Raw genomic sequence first — 16265 nt, 5'->3', positions numbered from 1 at the left:
GGGATACGAGGTCGTACATAGGAACTAGGGGAGCGCTCGTAGCTCTAGGAGCTATGAGGTCGTGATTAGGAGCTACGAGAGTCGTAGCTAGAGCCGTACGAGGTCGCTTAGCTTAGGAGCTACGAGAGTCGTAGCTTAGGAGCTATGAGGTCGTGCGCTTAGGCAGCTATGATGGTCGTACTTAGGGCAACGAGGGTCGTAGCTTAGGACTATGCAGGTCGTAGCTTAGGGCTATGAGCGTCGTAGCTTAGGAGCAATGAGGTCGTAGCTTTAGGAGCCTACGAGGTCGTAGCTTAGGAGCTATGAGGTCTTAGCTTAGGAGCAATGAGGTCGTAGCTTAGTGAGCTACGAGTCGTAGCTGTGTGTGTGTGTGAGGGGGCGGGGGGCGGGGGTGTTTGTGCTGTTATCCCATGCTTTATATGTGAATTTTGAGACGTCTGATTATGTAGAAACAATGACAGCTTCTCGGGGCGTAGGTACCGGCATGCGCTCGGAAGCGATCTCTGCATTGTTTTTCGCTCGCCGCTTCCAGACCCCGGATGTCGCTGGCTTCTAGATGCAGTAATGTAGTTCCCGTACGTAGATGCATTCGTGCTGTTTCCGTGCGTAGAATGCAGTGGAATTCTCGTACGTAGATCCATTCGTGATGTTCACGTGCGTAGAATGCAGTGGAATTCTCGTACGTAGATCCATTCGTGCGTTCACGTAGAATGCATTAACGCATTCACGTGCTCGTAGAACGAATCCGTGTCTTGGACGTTCCCGTGTGTGTGTAGGTGAATATGCGTATGATCTGCATTTGGGTAGAATGCGTTTGTGCCATTCCCTTATGTAGAATACATTCACACGTTCATGTGCGCCTAGAAAGCGTTCCCTTACTTCGTGACATTCCTAAGTGGAGGTACGTGCATCACATTCACGAATTCCCATTCGCGTAGTCTCAGCGTTGTGCTCAGCGCGTGAACCCGCTACCGTGTTTAGTATCGGTTGCCACGGCGACGTACGACAGACGACTTCTGTTCGTGTACCTCTGCCACCGAGTTGTATGTTAGCTGGCGTCGCTGTTTGCGTGTGTGTGCGTGTGTGTGTGCGTGCGTGCGTGCGTGCGTGCGTGCGTGCGTGTATGATGTATAGTGAGTATCGCTGTGTATGAGTTCAGTACGCGTGGGTTTCCCCCGGCATCGTGGTGACCTGTGTGTGGTGGTGGCCTCTCTGCGTTGGAAGGTTCCGCGTCCATCGCCTAGGTCCGCGTGCGGTACGCATCTCCTCTGTACTGTGAGTCTGGCTGTGTAGTGCTGCTGTGTCTCGTGTTCTTGATTTTGCACAAATTTATCCGACAAGATCGCGTGACGACGTGCGATGCTTTAACAAGTTTTTATTTAACGTTGCGAGCATTAATAATTGTATTAGCGATCGGTTGTGTGATTTGCGTGTGCCAGTAGAGTTTTTGCGTTTACATTTTAGTTTAGATGCATGGATGTTATTGATAGTGAGTTGACAGAGGTTCGTACAGAGATAAGGGTTCTCCCTGGGCCTTTAACTCGTGTCGCGTCCGAGGTGCCTTCAAAGTTGAAGCATATTTGTGGAATCCCCATGAATCCTCTGCCATGCCTTAATTGCCTAATCAACATGCCCTAATGTCCAGCAGTGTTTCCCGTTGACAATCCCAACACAGCCATGCTGCGTTTTAGTAGCTTGCTGTGTACATCTCCGAATTGTTGAAGTTTACCTGGCATAATTGGCTCCATTTTGTACAACCCCCTTTCGGGATCTTCCCAGTCCATCCATAAACGACATGGAGCTTGTGGAGCTAAGAGCCATAGAGCTTTACGTGAGGAAAATCGTAACCAGTGATTTCTCAAATTCGTGAAGAGAGGAAACATTTCGCACAGCCACTGTGGCATAACGGCCCCCTCCCCTCCTCCCCCTCCTCCCCTCGCCTCCCTCATTCGCCCCTCCCCTTCTTTTCCTCCCTCCTCTGCTCCTCCCCTTCCTCCTCCTCTGCCCCTCCCTCTCCTCCTCCTTCGTCCTCTCCCCCTCCTCCTCCCTCGTCCCCTCTCCACTTTCCTTTCCCCGCTTGCACCTCTGTAACGGGGGAGCCCTCGTTCAGTCTGTACGAACCTCTCTCTCTCTCTATCTCGCGTGCGTGGTTGCATGACGATGCATGTTTTGCCTTTCACCCCCGCGTCGTGTAGCGGGACGTGAGAGGGCGCCACCGTCGCCGCCGCCGCGCGCGGTTGCTCCGCCGCAGCGCGCAGTCACGCCGCCGCCGGACCTTCAGCGTGAGCGTCCGGCGTCCGATCGCTGGCAGGACGAACGCAGTGAGTATCGTCGCCGTAGCGACGCGCCAGAGGGGGAGGGGGGAGACGATTACGCATTTCGCGCGTGTGCCGATTTTTTCGACTGCAGGGCGGATCGAGGGAGTTTTATGTTTTTCGAAATTTGAGAGGAACTGATTAAGCAAAATCAGACGAGTTTATATGGATTCCTGTCTATAAAGGACACTTTTTTGGCAATTTCACCGACTGACCTTTGTACACAGGTTTGGCTTTACGGTCGTATTTGGAATTCTGAGCTGCGTGATCTCCTTATTTATATATATCACCTTTGAAGCTTTTACAGAGTGTGTAGCACATCTAAAAATAAAACGTCCACATGGCAGGTTACATTTTTATTGGGAACGTTGAAAATGAGTTCTTTTTCTTAAAGTATGCAGGCGACTGTCTATGTTATTGCACAGTGCCGAGCCGTGAGTCGGTAACTCCCGTGCTACGATACGATACGTCCACAAAACGGGTTACCGTCCATGCACTGTCGAAATGCGAAATTGCCTCATTGTGATGTGAGATCGGTCTGCGTGAGTGCGTACATGTATGTGTGCGTGCGTGCGTACGTGTATGAATGTAGTTGAGTGCGTGCGTGCGTGTGTGAGCGTGGTTGAGTGAGTGCATGCGTGTGTGAGCGTGGTTGAGTGAGTGCATGCGTGCGTGCGTGAATGTCGTTGAGTGAGTTCTAGGCTCGTGATGGATGCATGCATGCATGTTTCAAAACTCGTTCTCATGTTGAGTGCAGCAACCGGAAACTATTTCCCTTATAACAATTCTCACCGGCTGCATTGCGCCATTATATATATTACTAGCCTACTTATTGCTAATTTTTCGTTCTCGATTATATTAGCCGACACATTATATTATTCTCGACACTTGTTTTTTTTAAATTCATATTAGACGTTCTTGCTCGCTTGCATGGCAGACGAAACCCTTCTTTTCTCGAGTCGTGATTTATAACGCGACAAAGATTACCGTATAGTTACGCATGCGTTTCGTTGTTGTTGCCGCGTGCGTGCCGTCTTCCTCCCGCATGGATTCCTCCCTGTTTTCTCACGCATGTATACGTACCTTGCGCTAAACAGAGACCCCGCAACAGAGCGACGCACAGTTCCGCCGCGCTAAGTCGGCGAGAGAGCCCCGGCAGAAGAAACGTAAGTTGGCGGATAGGTGGCGCCGGCAGCGTTGGCGTCTGCTGCTGCGCCGTCTGTGGCGTAGACCGCGTTGTTGTTGTCGTTGTTCGGGGTGTCGTGCGTCTGCGTAGAGTTGGGCTTTGAGCAATCGACTTATCTGCCACAGTAGGATAGCCATGCAGCTTTTGAAAGAGTGCAACTCGGCGTGTGACTTCATACGTTGTTGCTATGTTCGTCAAACTTGCACAGTTTGTACTCGATTGTGCCGCGTGTGCACAAAAATGTCGACTTTGCAACATGTCGTTGCTAAGCAGTGTTTTTAAAACGTCCTCTTGCTGCGGACGATCGGCTAGAACTGCATGGCGGATAGGTCGATCGAAGATGGCGCCATGCGTTTTCATGTTCACTTGTCACATTGGGTGAAATTGGTTATCGGCGCCATCTGGCGAGCGGGGTGTGACCGCGGGTCTCTTACGTGCTTCTAGTATTTCTCGGCTGAGCTGGTGGTTGGTAGGGGGCGTGTGTGCGGGCAGGTGTGCGTGCGTGCGTCCTAGCGGAGTGGCACAGGTAAGTAAGTGCACGCTAGCTCTCTCGGTGCGTAACCGGTTGCCTGGTGCTGGGTGTTAGAACGGACGCTCGGATCGACTTGTCGAACGATCTGCTTTCCTGCGCTGGGCTGTTCACTTGTTCCGGCATCGCATGCAAGCTGGTGAACAACTGAACAGTAATGAATGTGAGCGAGGTGTTGGTGGTTCGGTGACAGGGTAATGATATGTGCATTGCTGCGGTTTCGAGTGGTTAAAGCTTGCGAGGTGGCCACAATATTGCTTACTGCAAAGAGCAATAACCCAAGCTCTTAATATTTATTACACGCTAACATTACTAAGGCTACTTCTCCTGTGCAGCTCGCAATAATGCCACTGAGTGGAACTAACATTGGAAAGATTATTCGCAAATGTTCGATTTCACTTTGATCAATATGATCGATCACCTATGATCAATCTGAGTTTCTATGTCTTGACGTTTGTTATTGTTATAAAAATTTCTATTACCGTCGTTTATTCCGTAAGGGCGTCTTGCGAGGCTGTCTTGCATCTGTTTTATAACTGTCTCTCGATCTATCTCTGATATTGCGTATTATCAGAAAAGCTATATCTCTCATGTTGTGCATTATCGAAAATACTCTCGTAATCGCTTTTATAATTTGTGTGATAAGAAATTAGCTGGATCATGGTATTCAAATTCCTTGAGCTGTTGTATCTGGTATCGCATGCATTACTACTCTCATGCCGGTTATTGGCAGTCAATCATACAGTTGGAGCTTGGATTAAGTTTCACGTTTGCTTATTGTCTGTTTCGCAGGTGAACCAGAGGTGAATGGAGATGCCGAGGATAAGACTGCAACGATGCGTTCTACTGACAGTGGTGAATTAGAGGTAGGTGCTGCCATCCGGTGGCGAGAAAAAGTGCCACACGATAAAATATCGTAATCGGTCGTGGCATTGTTCAAAAGACAAAAACGCAGCTCACCAAAAGCTTTTTTTAATTGACATGGTAACCGTGAAGCACTTAATATTGTTTATTTTAATGAAATGTGTGTAATATTGAAAGCAAATGGGTGTACTTGATGGCTGTAACTCTTTCTGCTGCAGAGTTCGCCAAGCAAGACACCTGGTTCTAAAGAGAAGAAGAAGAAGAAGAAGGGATTCCATACACCCTCGTTCTTGAAAGGCAAGAAGAAGGACAAGCATAAGGAGTAGACCATTGTCTGACAGTCCACAGTCAGGTACGGCATGCTTCTCTTTACTCCTTTACTCCGATAATGTGTGATTTCACCGGACGAGTTTTTGAGATCGAGCGACGATCGCACCTTTGGATGCTTGCACTTCGTTTACGCTGCGTCTTGCATAATGCAAGTTACATAGCAGACAGTAGCATGCAGTAGGCAGACATGTATGGCATGCTCTTGTAAATGCACAGTAAACCGTATTCGATCGACATTTACTCTCATCACTAAAAAAAAATCGTTCACCTGTAATTTCACCTGTGACGAAAACATGAATGTATAAGAAGAAATACAATAACAATAATATATAATAATATAAGATATACAATCGTAATACAAGAATGCACGACGATCGCACGTACGCACGCTCGCACGACGATCGTACGTACGCACGCTCGCGCTTCGTTCACGCGCCGTCTCTCCGCTGTTGCAGGTCGTTTCGCTCGTTCAAGGGCTGCGGGATGCTGCGGCCCGGCTGCACGGGATCGTTAGCCGTCGTCGCCGCTAATTAACGCAGCTTCTTCAACGACTGTCGTCTATAGCTTACTGGGTGTCTTTTTGAAACGCGCGACATCGATCCGCTGGGACAGCGGCTTCTCTCTCTCGCTCGCGCAAGAAATCTCGCTATCTCCGTCTCTCCCCTCCTCCCTCCTCCTTCCCCTCTCGCCGCCGTCGCGCGTGCGCCCGGTGCAATTTCGCACGGATGCTTCCACTTGTGCACATGCTGTCCTGGCGGGAATAGAAACACGTATTACGTATTCGCGAAGCGGTTAACCCTCCGTTTTTACTGCTTTATCTCTCGCGCGGGGCGGGCGGCCTGCCGGGGCGCGAGCGCTCGTGCGCCCGGCGGCCGTCCGTCGGCTTTTTTTCGATGAGGATCGGTAGGTGTCGACGTCGTGACTCATCTCTGTTGTTTACTCGGTTGCCATGATGTCGTAATCGCGTATTATGTTATGCCACGCGTGCGTCCGAGAGCTAGTAGTTGCCGTGGCAGCGTCTGTGCGTGTAGAGTAGTTCAGCACCTCTACACCAGGTGTCGCCGGTTTGGGTATAGACTGCCACGCGGTGGTAGGGATCGGGTTGTGTAGAGATGGTGAAGCCGCCGTGTGAAGGGATGAGGTTGAATGTTTCTGTATTTTTTATTGAATTTTTGGTTGTGTTTCTGCTACGAGATTGTGCACAAGTTTTTAGATTTCCAAAGCACATTCTGTAGCAGAGAAACGTTGTGAGTTAATATTGCAAATACAATTTATAATAATAATAATAATATTAATAATGACGATGATGAGGGAGCCAGATTTTAAAGGTTTGTGCGCGCAAACGATGGTGTATGAATATTACCGTATATAGATGCATGCATTTTCAGGTAGTTCTGTCGATCTGTCGCTTTCTCCTTTTCTATATCTGTAACGTCGAGTCGGAGTGTACTGCTGCGGAGAACTTGATTGCATTTCTGCCGTCGGCACACGTGTCAATCCTTTGCTTCGCGCAAAAGTTGGGCAGCATTCACTGATCTAAGTCGCCATCAGATGGCGCCGCGGTCGGCAGCCGATGCCGTCTGCTGCTATTAGGCAACTATCGTAGTGCAATGAAAGTGGAAGCAATTGCATGTTGTATTCAGAAATGCATTTCACGTAAACCCCCCCCCCCTTGTCCCCCGTCCTTTCGCGAGTTTGTTTTCGAATTTGCATGGCTAGTGGTAAATGTGAAGTAGCCCTTTGTCGGGTCAGTATGCGGTTGTGAATTTCTCTCTCGCCATTAAGTGTTTATGTAAATCTATTCTAGTTCGACTACTGCAGCGCATTCGCCATAGCAAAGGTTTCGTAAGCTACCCCCTCCACCCCGTTTCCCCCTCCCCCTATACTTGATTACGTGTATGTGATTTGGTGTCCGGTCTTTAAAAGTGCGCTTTGCATGATGCGAGAATCGAAGCAGGCACATTTCTTGCTTTTATGGGGCAAGACCTAGGTTAGTGTGAGTCGTAGATGTAACTCTGGCCGTAAGCGTCTCACGACGTTCTTAGACCTGTACATGTATTCTGGAAGATGTTTTTAATTCAAACAAAAAAAGCTCGATCGAAGTGAAAACACGAAATGAAACCGAAGAGCGAAAAGTTTGTTTCTTGTTTGTTTTTAAGCTGCTAGATTTATAATTTTGTTATGATTGCAGAGGATGAGGTAACTAGGATGCAGCGATGATGATGATGATGATGATGATGATGATGATGATGATGATGATGATGATAAATGATACTTGCTGTAGAATGTAGTTCTGTATATTAGGAATCTTATGGTAACTGCTAATCGAGACGTAGCCAAGGCGTGGGAAAAGTGGTGATGCCTGCTCTCCCTCTCTCTGCAGGGCTACGGTGTGACGCGTACATGTGCACCAGGCCTACGCCACCTCCCCCCTCTTTCGGCACACTGCCGACAGTTCTAGCAGTTCTCGACATGTGCCGGTTTTTTTTTTTTGATGTGATGCTTCCACAAGCATTTCCTTAAAAAGAAGGAGCGAACGTGTGCGCAGGTTGTACGAGGGTTTTGGATCGTAGATTCACGTGTAATGTCGGGCGTGGTCGCAGACTTAAAAGTGCACGTTAAAATCTTTTAACACGTGAATGTACTCAACGTCGGTGCTGCACACCGAACAATCGGAAATCGTGAGTGGGAGAGAAAAAAATACGAAGGCGAACGGTTTTTTTGGAATGCACGTACTTTTACTAAGCATGCATCGCAGCATGAGTCAAATCATTAGTGTCGTCATTAAGGAAATTGTCAAAAAAACGCGCTGTGTGAACAAGCAAACCATCTATGTGCGGTGTGAATAAAAAATCAACATTCATATAAAACTTCGAACTCTTGCCCGTATTTGTCTAACCTTTTTATTCCTTTCACTCTGAATATACAAATAATTACAATAACGAGTATGTACCGCAAACAATAACATAAACAAGCCGACACGTTTTTGAGAAAAACATTCAGACTAAAAGGTTTCAACGTCAAAGATTAAAAGCCAAATAATTTTTAGCACCAACTAATTGCAACATATTACTGGTTATGGAAAGAACTGTCAACAGATGAGAAAGGCTGTGTGTGCATGCAGAGATGTCTGCAGTACTGTTTGGTTTGTATTGATAACAGCAGTTCAAGTAAACTTGCCAAGATCCCTATTCTTTGAATCATCTAAAATTATTCTATCCATGTGTACACAATATTTAAACAGTACAACTATTAAAATATCAATGGGACCCATTTCAATAATCTTATGTGATATTTGACTAGATCAACAAATGCCAGCAATACAATTATACATTCTGAATTTTGTATTTTCAACACTTCACTACATATCGGTTATATCAATTTGTTATTATCTCTACAGAATATAAAATAGTAAAATTGAATAGCGAATAAGAACGTTTTAAGCAACTTGCTTATGTTAAAACGGTTAATATAATAAAAACGTAGTTGGCATGGGCGCTAGAGTTTATTCACTATCATGCTAATCCAGGGAGGCCACTTATTGTGACACTGTGTGATATAGATTTTTAAAATATCTTCTTAATTTCTAGATGCAGAACGATGTGCTCTGTAATACTATAAGTGCTTAGGTTGGCATTTTTAAAGTATTTGATCAGTGTGCAATGACACTTTTATATGGTAGTCATCAAAGCAGCACATTGCATTACTAAGGATCAAAGTGCAATTATGGGTTTTCGTTTCGTGCATATGCTATCTGTATATAAAGTGTTTCCCCTCGTGGCCTATTACTGTAATATATGCTACAGCTATTTGAAAAAAAATCCCCACATTTTCTCCTGATTGCCACAGTTTAATCACTTGTGAAATATATACGTACATGTGTGTGTGTAATTATATATATATATATATATATATAACATAATTGCCAGTTTTTCCTCAAATTGTGTAGCACAGCACAACTGTGATATGGAAACGTTATGAGGAGCTGTCTGCGTGTAAGCTACCCCCACCACTGCCATCACTGACAGACATAAAGCAGGATTAAAAGCCATGTACGTTAGCCGAACCGGGGTAACCTCGTAGTGGCGGTGTCTGGTCACCTCGTTATGTCGTTGTGGTTAGTTGTCGCGGCAACCTTAGCCTTGGTTCGCGTCAAGGTCAGCAATGATGTCCTTCTCATCGAACTCCATGCCACTGCCGTCGTCAAAGTTTGGCACCTGCGAGGGCAGAAAGCCACACACTGGTCAGCCTTGTGTGTGCGCGTGTGACCGGGGAGGAACTGGCGGAGGAGCAAGGTGGGGAGTGTCGGTGCATGGTTGCCAACCACATGGACGCGTTGTCTCGTGATATCGTGCTGCGATGTTGTTAATTTAACACGGTGGTGTCCGTCTGTATATTTTACGCGCCGTTCGTGCAGACAAAATGTAAACTTGCTAAACAACTCGAGATCGTACTGGATAGAAAACATCGTGCTTTTTATTCGTAACGACAATATTATAGAAACCATAACAAAATATTATTCAATGTGAAACAGGAAAACTACACGATTTTATTTTGTTCGTAGCCCGTTCTGAATTACCGTTAGCGTAACACACGTATCCATTTGTTTTTTTAAATGATAAACCAGTTAATTAACAAGACGTGTTAATCGCGAATCAAAATTTCAAACATGATAGAAAATCTAGCACATCGATGACGTAAGGGCAGACTTATTTAGTGAATAGTTCTGCGCGCATTTGAAAGTTACATGCAATAAACGGTGCAGCAGCAGCTCTCGTCTCTGCGTTGCTACTGTCCTCAACGTCGAATTTAGCGATGAAATTGAAATTTATTGTGTTCGTCATGCGCGCCTGATAGCTTAGTCACTTCGAGTTATCAGTCGCAACTGACGACTCCTCGGTTTGCTGCTGCTCACTGCTTCCATTGCCGGAGGCTGAACTGGGAACCTAGCAGAAACAAAAAGCAGGTTAGTCAGCGTAGTTCGGCCATCTTTGAATGTCTGCACCATCTAGTCTCTCCAGGAGGACCTATAGGCAGACATCAGAGAACGCGTTAGAGATGCAGAGAATGGCAGAGAATGCACCAAAAGAGTAGGTGGAGTGGGATTTACATGCAGGGAAGGCTAGGAGTGGCCAGTAACCACGGGGCCCCTACATCATTTCACGCTGGTACTGTTCATGATTCAGTTTAAACTTGCTGCAATGTGTGGGCATATCTTGTTATCAGACAAAAAACAGTCATTATCTAATAGTCCACTCCCCACAGAATGTCATCTGAGCAGCACACTGAAATCCATCTGACTCTCGGTTAAACGAAAGACCATTAGTGTTATATATGCAGTCAAGTACATCATCACAAGCACATAAATAATATTATTTAATTAATATAATTAAATAACAAGCAAGGTGCTACTCACCATCCAATTAACAACGGGAAGACTGAGTAGAAACTCGTAGACCATCAAAGTTGTCTCCTCAAGATACCCAACCTTTTCCTTGGTCAAGGAAAGAACATTCACTGGCATGTCCCACAGGTTGGTTGTCTAGAAATAAGCAAACAAACAGGGATATGATGTCCAGAGTTTACTCCCCAAGTACGGCAAATCGATATACGGGAAAGTTTCTGACAAAATTAACCAGTTAGAACGGGTGGTATACCATTGGGATACTAATTGGATTACCAATTGGTGGCTATACCAATGTAAAATTTCTACAACTGTCAAGATTTGTCACTGTACAAATTGGGAAATTAATTAATTAAAAAATCCATTTCAAATACAGTCAACCCTGTATGTAACAATCACCCAAGGGAGATGACAAAAAGAGGACTTTATAGACAAGTAATTATTCAATAGAACCAATTTAACCATTAATGGGAAACAGAAAATGTCCTTTAAAGACAGGCGTCATTGCTTTATATTATAGAATTAACAAACTGCTAACACAGGTTTACGGCTTAAGCACACAATACACCAATAATCCACGCATGCATTTGACAGCCGTGAGCAGTTGAAATTGGGTAAGATGACTCACTGACATTACAGCCGTGAATGTTACAGTCACATTTATTAGTGACTTATTACTTTTATATTATTATTTTATATTTTTTTATTATCATTTCCCTTATTAGTTATTTATTAGTTTTATTAGTGACATTTGACACACAATACCCCAATAATCCACACACACATTTGACAGCCGTGAGCGCGGCGAACCTACCTTCATGAATTGGCCGTACAGTTCGTCGATTCGTTTCTGGGCTTCCTGTAGTTGCTTGGCAACGGATGCGGGTACGGAGTCTGCGATGCTGGCAGACACGCTCGCGTAGGTCGACTGCAGACGACGCGTCACGTTACGCGCTACCAGCAGAGCCTTCTGCTCAGCCGTCTGAAATCACCACCATTATTATTCATATAAATTACAACTATTAAATTAATTAAATTAATCAATTATTTATGTAAAATAAATTACCATTAATATATATGTAAGTTTAACTGGACTAGTGCTGGATTAGTACTGGAATTTTACTGGTATACTTTACAGTTCCAGTTACATCGGAGGAAGAAGTTCCAAGGTTTCGGACATGTACGGTTGCAATGAGGCTGTGATCAATAACTATTATTTCCTCACGTCTACCATTACAGTTTTCGAACGATCCGATCGTTCGTGCACGCGGCTTTTGACCCAAATATTTCTCTAAATCATTAAAAGAATCCACGATGACGGCTACTCGTATCGCAACGTTCGCGAAATGCTGGCAGTACCTTTGGGGCGGCATTAGCATCTCCCTCTCCCTCTGCAGCATCGTGGTCAGTCGTGATGTCCTCCCAGGCCTTCCAGACGCCATCCTGTGCGACTGCCAGGTTGTCCCTGACGTTGCTGTCCAGCGTCTTTGCGTAGCTTATCTACAGAATGAGAATAAGAGTTGGTCAAGTCCACGAAACACAGCGACGTGTAACAGGCCAGTGCATGAACACAGGAATGCCGTTTATATATAAACATATTATCAGTAGTAGATAATAAGGAAATAGGGTTATTAATAACAATAATAATAATAATAGTAATAATAATATAGGGTTAAAAATAATAAATGGGGATAATAGGGTTACATATTATCTACTTCTGATATTATGCATTATAATGTCTATGATAAAAGGCTCAAGACTAGTGCTTCCAGTTCAACCTCAGAGTTACAGTTACAGTTTACAGTTAAAATCGATTCCTAACCATAAAGCCTTACATCTGTAATAGCCCATGGCAGCTTTACAAACGCCCTGTAACTGCTCTGTAACTACACGCAACAAACCCCATGAAACGGTGAAACCTCACAACCTCTGACACCACACGTTCCCTGCTGCATTAACGCGCGACCTACCCACCACCTCTCCATACATTCCCTGCTACATTAACGCGCGGCAATCACCATGCTGCACTGCTTACCAGGTTAATGGTGTTGGTTAGCTGATCGACGGCATCGCGCGTGCGAAGCTGCAGGTTGTGCAGCTGCCTCATGCTGTGACCGTACATGCGACGCCGCGTCTTGTTCGTCAGGTTGACGGCGCGGTTCAACTGTCCGGCGTTCTCGTTCGCCTTGCCTGCCGATCGCAACGCGAAAACCTCCTTTACTCTCGTGTGCTAACAGACTACGTCAATATTAAATTTATATGTATATATATACAGTGTAGCCCCGTTATAACGCGATCGTTGAGGTCCATAAAATGTCATCGCAAAAACAGCGGGGCCGCGCTAAATCGGGGTTCAAGAAAATCAGCGTATAAACCGACCAAATGTTGACCAGTGCAACGAGTTGCAATGCGTTGCGTCGCATCGCATTCAATCGCAATCCGACCTAAGGCCGGCTTAACTCACCGAAAAACGGCTGAGATGCGCAATGCGCGATATTCGAATTCGCGTTAAATCGGGGTGCGTAAAATCGGGGTTTCACTGTATATATATAAATATATAATATATCATTTCAATATATAAATTAGCCTTTGTCATGGATATTTGAAGCAATAACTACAGACGTCGTCGTTCCAATCCGAAACAACGAAAGCCGCACAATTTGCTAGCGAAAGCTCGAGTCGTTTCCAGTACATTTTCAAGGAGAAAATGGCCGCCGTAATTTCTTTCGGTCGTAATAACTTCTCGCGTGTCACGCCCGTCTATCTTGAGTCAATACGCGCGCTGCCTGGATTAAGAGTGTGTATTTGTGACCCAGCAATCCAGCAAGCTACGTGCATCCGATAACAGTTGGCGAGACCCACACCTGTCACACACGGGCGCTGCATGGATTAAGAGTGCGTATTTACTATTTGCGACCCATCAATCCAGCCAGCTACGTGCGTGCGATAACAGTTGGCGAGACACAAACACGCCTGTGTCACATACGGACGCGCGCGCACCAGCGAGTGATAACACTCACCCGGAGTCTCTCCCTCGCTCTCCTCGCCCTCCGCCGCCGATGAAGGAAGGTAGTAGTCGACGTAGTTTTCGGCGATCGTCAGAGCCTTGTCCGTCGCGTCAATCACCATGTGGCCGTACTTGGTTTGCAGGGCCGCATCCAGCTTATCATAGCTGCCAACAACATGTACAACCCAGCGCGTTACTAGAGTGTACTAGACTGTGACTAAGCGCAACACTTTATATAGCATCGTAGATGGGTACACATGCTGCATCTACTGATGAATACCTTTTCTCAAAGGAGAATATTTTCCTAAGAAGGGTATGCATTTGTCAAAGAGTTTTCCTACAGATAGTTACGATGTTATTGAAGCTACATTAAAATTTTGAAATTCGCAATATCAATAGGCTATATAACAGTGAATTCATACCATGGTTTACATCATATTTACACACAAATTGTACATTTTGCATAATATTGATTAAATACCTGTAAATTCGGACACCTTCCACCTTCTCAATGCTGTAATTCCTTGTAGCAGCCACCTTAACATGGAAATAAATGGAAGCAAAATTACTAACACTGTTAAACGGTAAAAAAAACTCACATTCGCAAACACTTCTGACCATCGGTTTTTGGCCGGAACACAGATGAAATTTGTGAATACCTTGTCGCTTCCGTATTTCTTCGCTTCAGCGATGGGGGCGGTGACGGTGCTGTTATAGATGCGCTTAGTATCTTCAGCAAGCTGTAACACAAACATGAACCAAATCAATACGTGCTCTTCAATGGAGTATATTTATTAAGAGTAAAGTACAACGTTGTAATAAATAGTGGGTCCTTGGGTGCCAGCCTGTGCTATATAATGTGGGCAACCCAGTATGTGGAATAGGAATCTGCTACAATGAACCACTATTCCAGCCTCATAAAAACATTGTGGATATAATAATGTACAGCATTTATGTACATAGATGCATCTTGGATAATCTTACTATGAAGAACTGACCGGGAGGTTAAGCTAAATGCCGAGTGTCACCTACCTCATTCGGCTGTTTCTTAATGGCAGGGGCCGACTCTTCCAGCTTGTCAAGCCCTTTGCATGCATAGTTGTCCACCATCTCAACTGAAGAGTTACACAAATAACATTTTGCAAATAATATCTAATTAATAATGCTACTGTATTCTATAATCTATAACAATGATTACATGTAGTTAAAAAAAACTGCAGAAAAGGTGCCACCGATCCTAACACTGACAGTCCATTCTCTAAATGTTCACTATCTGCATACAAACTACGAACACCGAACATCTATAAACACCTAGCTTCGCACCACTGCAGCAAACATATTGTCGACATCTAGAAATTTCTCGGCACTGCCGACGCCGAAGAAAACACTTACTCTGGTCTTGGAACTTGCCGACTATTGGCATCGCCGTGGTCGCGGCGGCCATGACGGATTTCTCCGCCGCATCCAAGGTCGTCTTCATCAGCGGCACGTTCTCCTTTGTGCGGCCGTACAGCTCCGTCACCTGGCCGATGGTGGCACTCACGACGGGGTAGTTGGCGACGCGTTGCAGGAAGTGCACCTCCTCCACCACCTGTTGGTTTCCATCAGTTTCCTTAGTCATGTTTTCGGCTTCCATTAGATGCTTCCGGTACATGTGACAGTCTATAGACTCGGCTGCAATGAGAAGTTATTACATTAACAGATTATTAATATTATATTCAGGACTTCATGCGAAAGAAAACATATCTTGATACAGTTAAATCGATGTTAGTCGTCACGTAAATTTAATGCACATTCATACACATAAATAAGTGGCATTTACGGAGGACATACAGGGCATGCCATATATACACACTACAGGACATACATGATCACAGGGCAGATATATATACACTGTCACTATAAAAAGCATACATTATGATATTATCACTAGTTTATACACTAATATACGTGACATGACTGTTCATGGAAGCTACCTAAACACGCAGTTTACAGCGCTGTCACACACACTGTATCCACACTGCAATGACTGAATGAGGGCGGCCAAGTGGAAACGGGTTTGAACAGCTGACAATCGACGTAGCTAAGCCACACTGTAGTGTACTTTCTAAATATAGATCTAGAAACTACTTGTCGTCAAGCGACTCAATGACAACACACGCCCGGCATTAGCAATAACATTACCATTATATGAAATAGCAAAATAGAAACAGAACTTCTAACTAGCTAGAATAAGTTGCTCACCTTTTCGCGTGCTTCAATGCTGATGTAATGCTCAGAGACGTTAGGCTGGTGCTTTTATACTACGAATGACGAGACGGACTTCGCACTTGCACTTCGCCCTAGCATTACGTCACCTCCCGGATGGCCATGACGTGTCTGGTTCGTCCAATGAAATCCTCGCGTTACAAAATTGTTTGTGACGATGTGACGCCAAAGTACGAAAGATTACACGAGTACGCGCAAACTTCGAACTGTCGATTTGCTAACTCTTGCTAAGTGCACGCATCTTTGGCGCACTTTGTACTGACTACGCACTAGCTTTTGAAAATAAATCAGTATTTGACAGGTAACCGATGTTTTTCTAAATGTACTGCCAATGCCATGGTATGGCAATGTACGTGGCAATG

At 45.1% G+C, this 16265-nt stretch overlaps 2 protein-coding genes across 4 annotated transcripts in view; one reads left to right on the top strand and one right to left on the bottom strand.

Moving 5' to 3' along the window:
- LOC106816999 (protein hu-li tai shao-like) overlaps window positions 1–8094 on the top strand; it is a 17694-nt gene extending 9600 nt beyond the window's left edge. Inside the window, exons 9-13 of the mRNA XM_014821642.1 lie at window positions 2196–2321; window positions 3413–3481; window positions 4823–4896; window positions 5113–5246; window positions 5680–8094. Of these exons, the coding sequence (XP_014677128.1) occupies window positions 2196–2321; window positions 3413–3481; window positions 4823–4896; window positions 5113–5220 (377 nt within the window). The 3' untranslated portion in view covers window positions 5221–5246; window positions 5680–8094. The remainder of the gene's footprint in view (window positions 1–2195; window positions 2322–3412; window positions 3482–4822; window positions 4897–5112; window positions 5247–5679) is intronic.
- A 17-nt stretch (window positions 8095–8111) lies between these two features.
- LOC106817000 (perilipin-3-like) lies at window positions 8112–16000 on the bottom strand. Of its 3 annotated transcripts, none has more exons than XM_014821645.1 (11): window positions 15880–16000; window positions 15028–15309; window positions 14668–14750; window positions 14295–14375; window positions 14117–14172; window positions 13649–13800; window positions 12664–12818; window positions 11988–12128; window positions 11443–11610; window positions 10641–10766; window positions 8112–9441 (listed from the first exon to the last, which is right to left on the bottom strand). In XM_014821645.1, exons 2-11 carry the CDS (start codon window positions 15287–15289, stop codon window positions 9361–9363), a joined length of 1305 nt encoding a protein of 434 aa, XP_014677131.1. In that variant the 5' UTR covers window positions 15290–15309; window positions 15880–16000; the 3' UTR covers window positions 8112–9360. The 3 variants fall into 3 exon arrangements, with proteins under 3 accessions (XP_014677131.1, XP_014677129.1, XP_014677130.1); XM_014821643.1 differs by lacking the exon at window positions 8112–9441 and adding an exon at window positions 9676–10170 and having other exon boundaries at window positions 15880–15997; XM_014821644.1 differs by lacking the exons at window positions 8112–9441; window positions 15880–16000 and adding exons at window positions 9676–10170; window positions 15612–15634.
- Window positions 16001–16265: the final 265 nt, after the last annotated feature.

Source organism: Priapulus caudatus, unplaced genomic scaffold, assembly GCF_000485595.1.
Source record: "Priapulus caudatus unplaced genomic scaffold, Priapulus_caudatus-5.0.1 Scaffold1557, whole genome shotgun sequence".
Classification (NCBI taxonomy): Eukaryota; Metazoa; Priapulida; class Priapulimorpha; order Priapulimorphida; family Priapulidae; genus Priapulus; species Priapulus caudatus.
This window is presented reverse-complemented; position numbering and strand designations above follow the sequence as displayed.

Bases quoted from the DNA above. Each gene is read 5' to 3' on its own strand.
- LOC106817000 (XM_014821643.1), bottom strand. From the start codon at position 15,289: ATGTACCGGAAGCATCTAATGGAAGCCGAAAACATGACTAAGGAAACT. The intron at 14,173-14,294 runs GTATTCACAAAT...TTCCATGTTAAG, and splicing joins AGAAATACGGAAGCGACAAG to GTGGCTGCTACAAGGAATTA. The intron at 10,171-10,640 runs GTGAGTAGCACC...TGTTTCTGCTAG, and splicing joins TTCCCGTTGTTAATTGGATG to GTTCCCAGTTCAGCCTCCGG.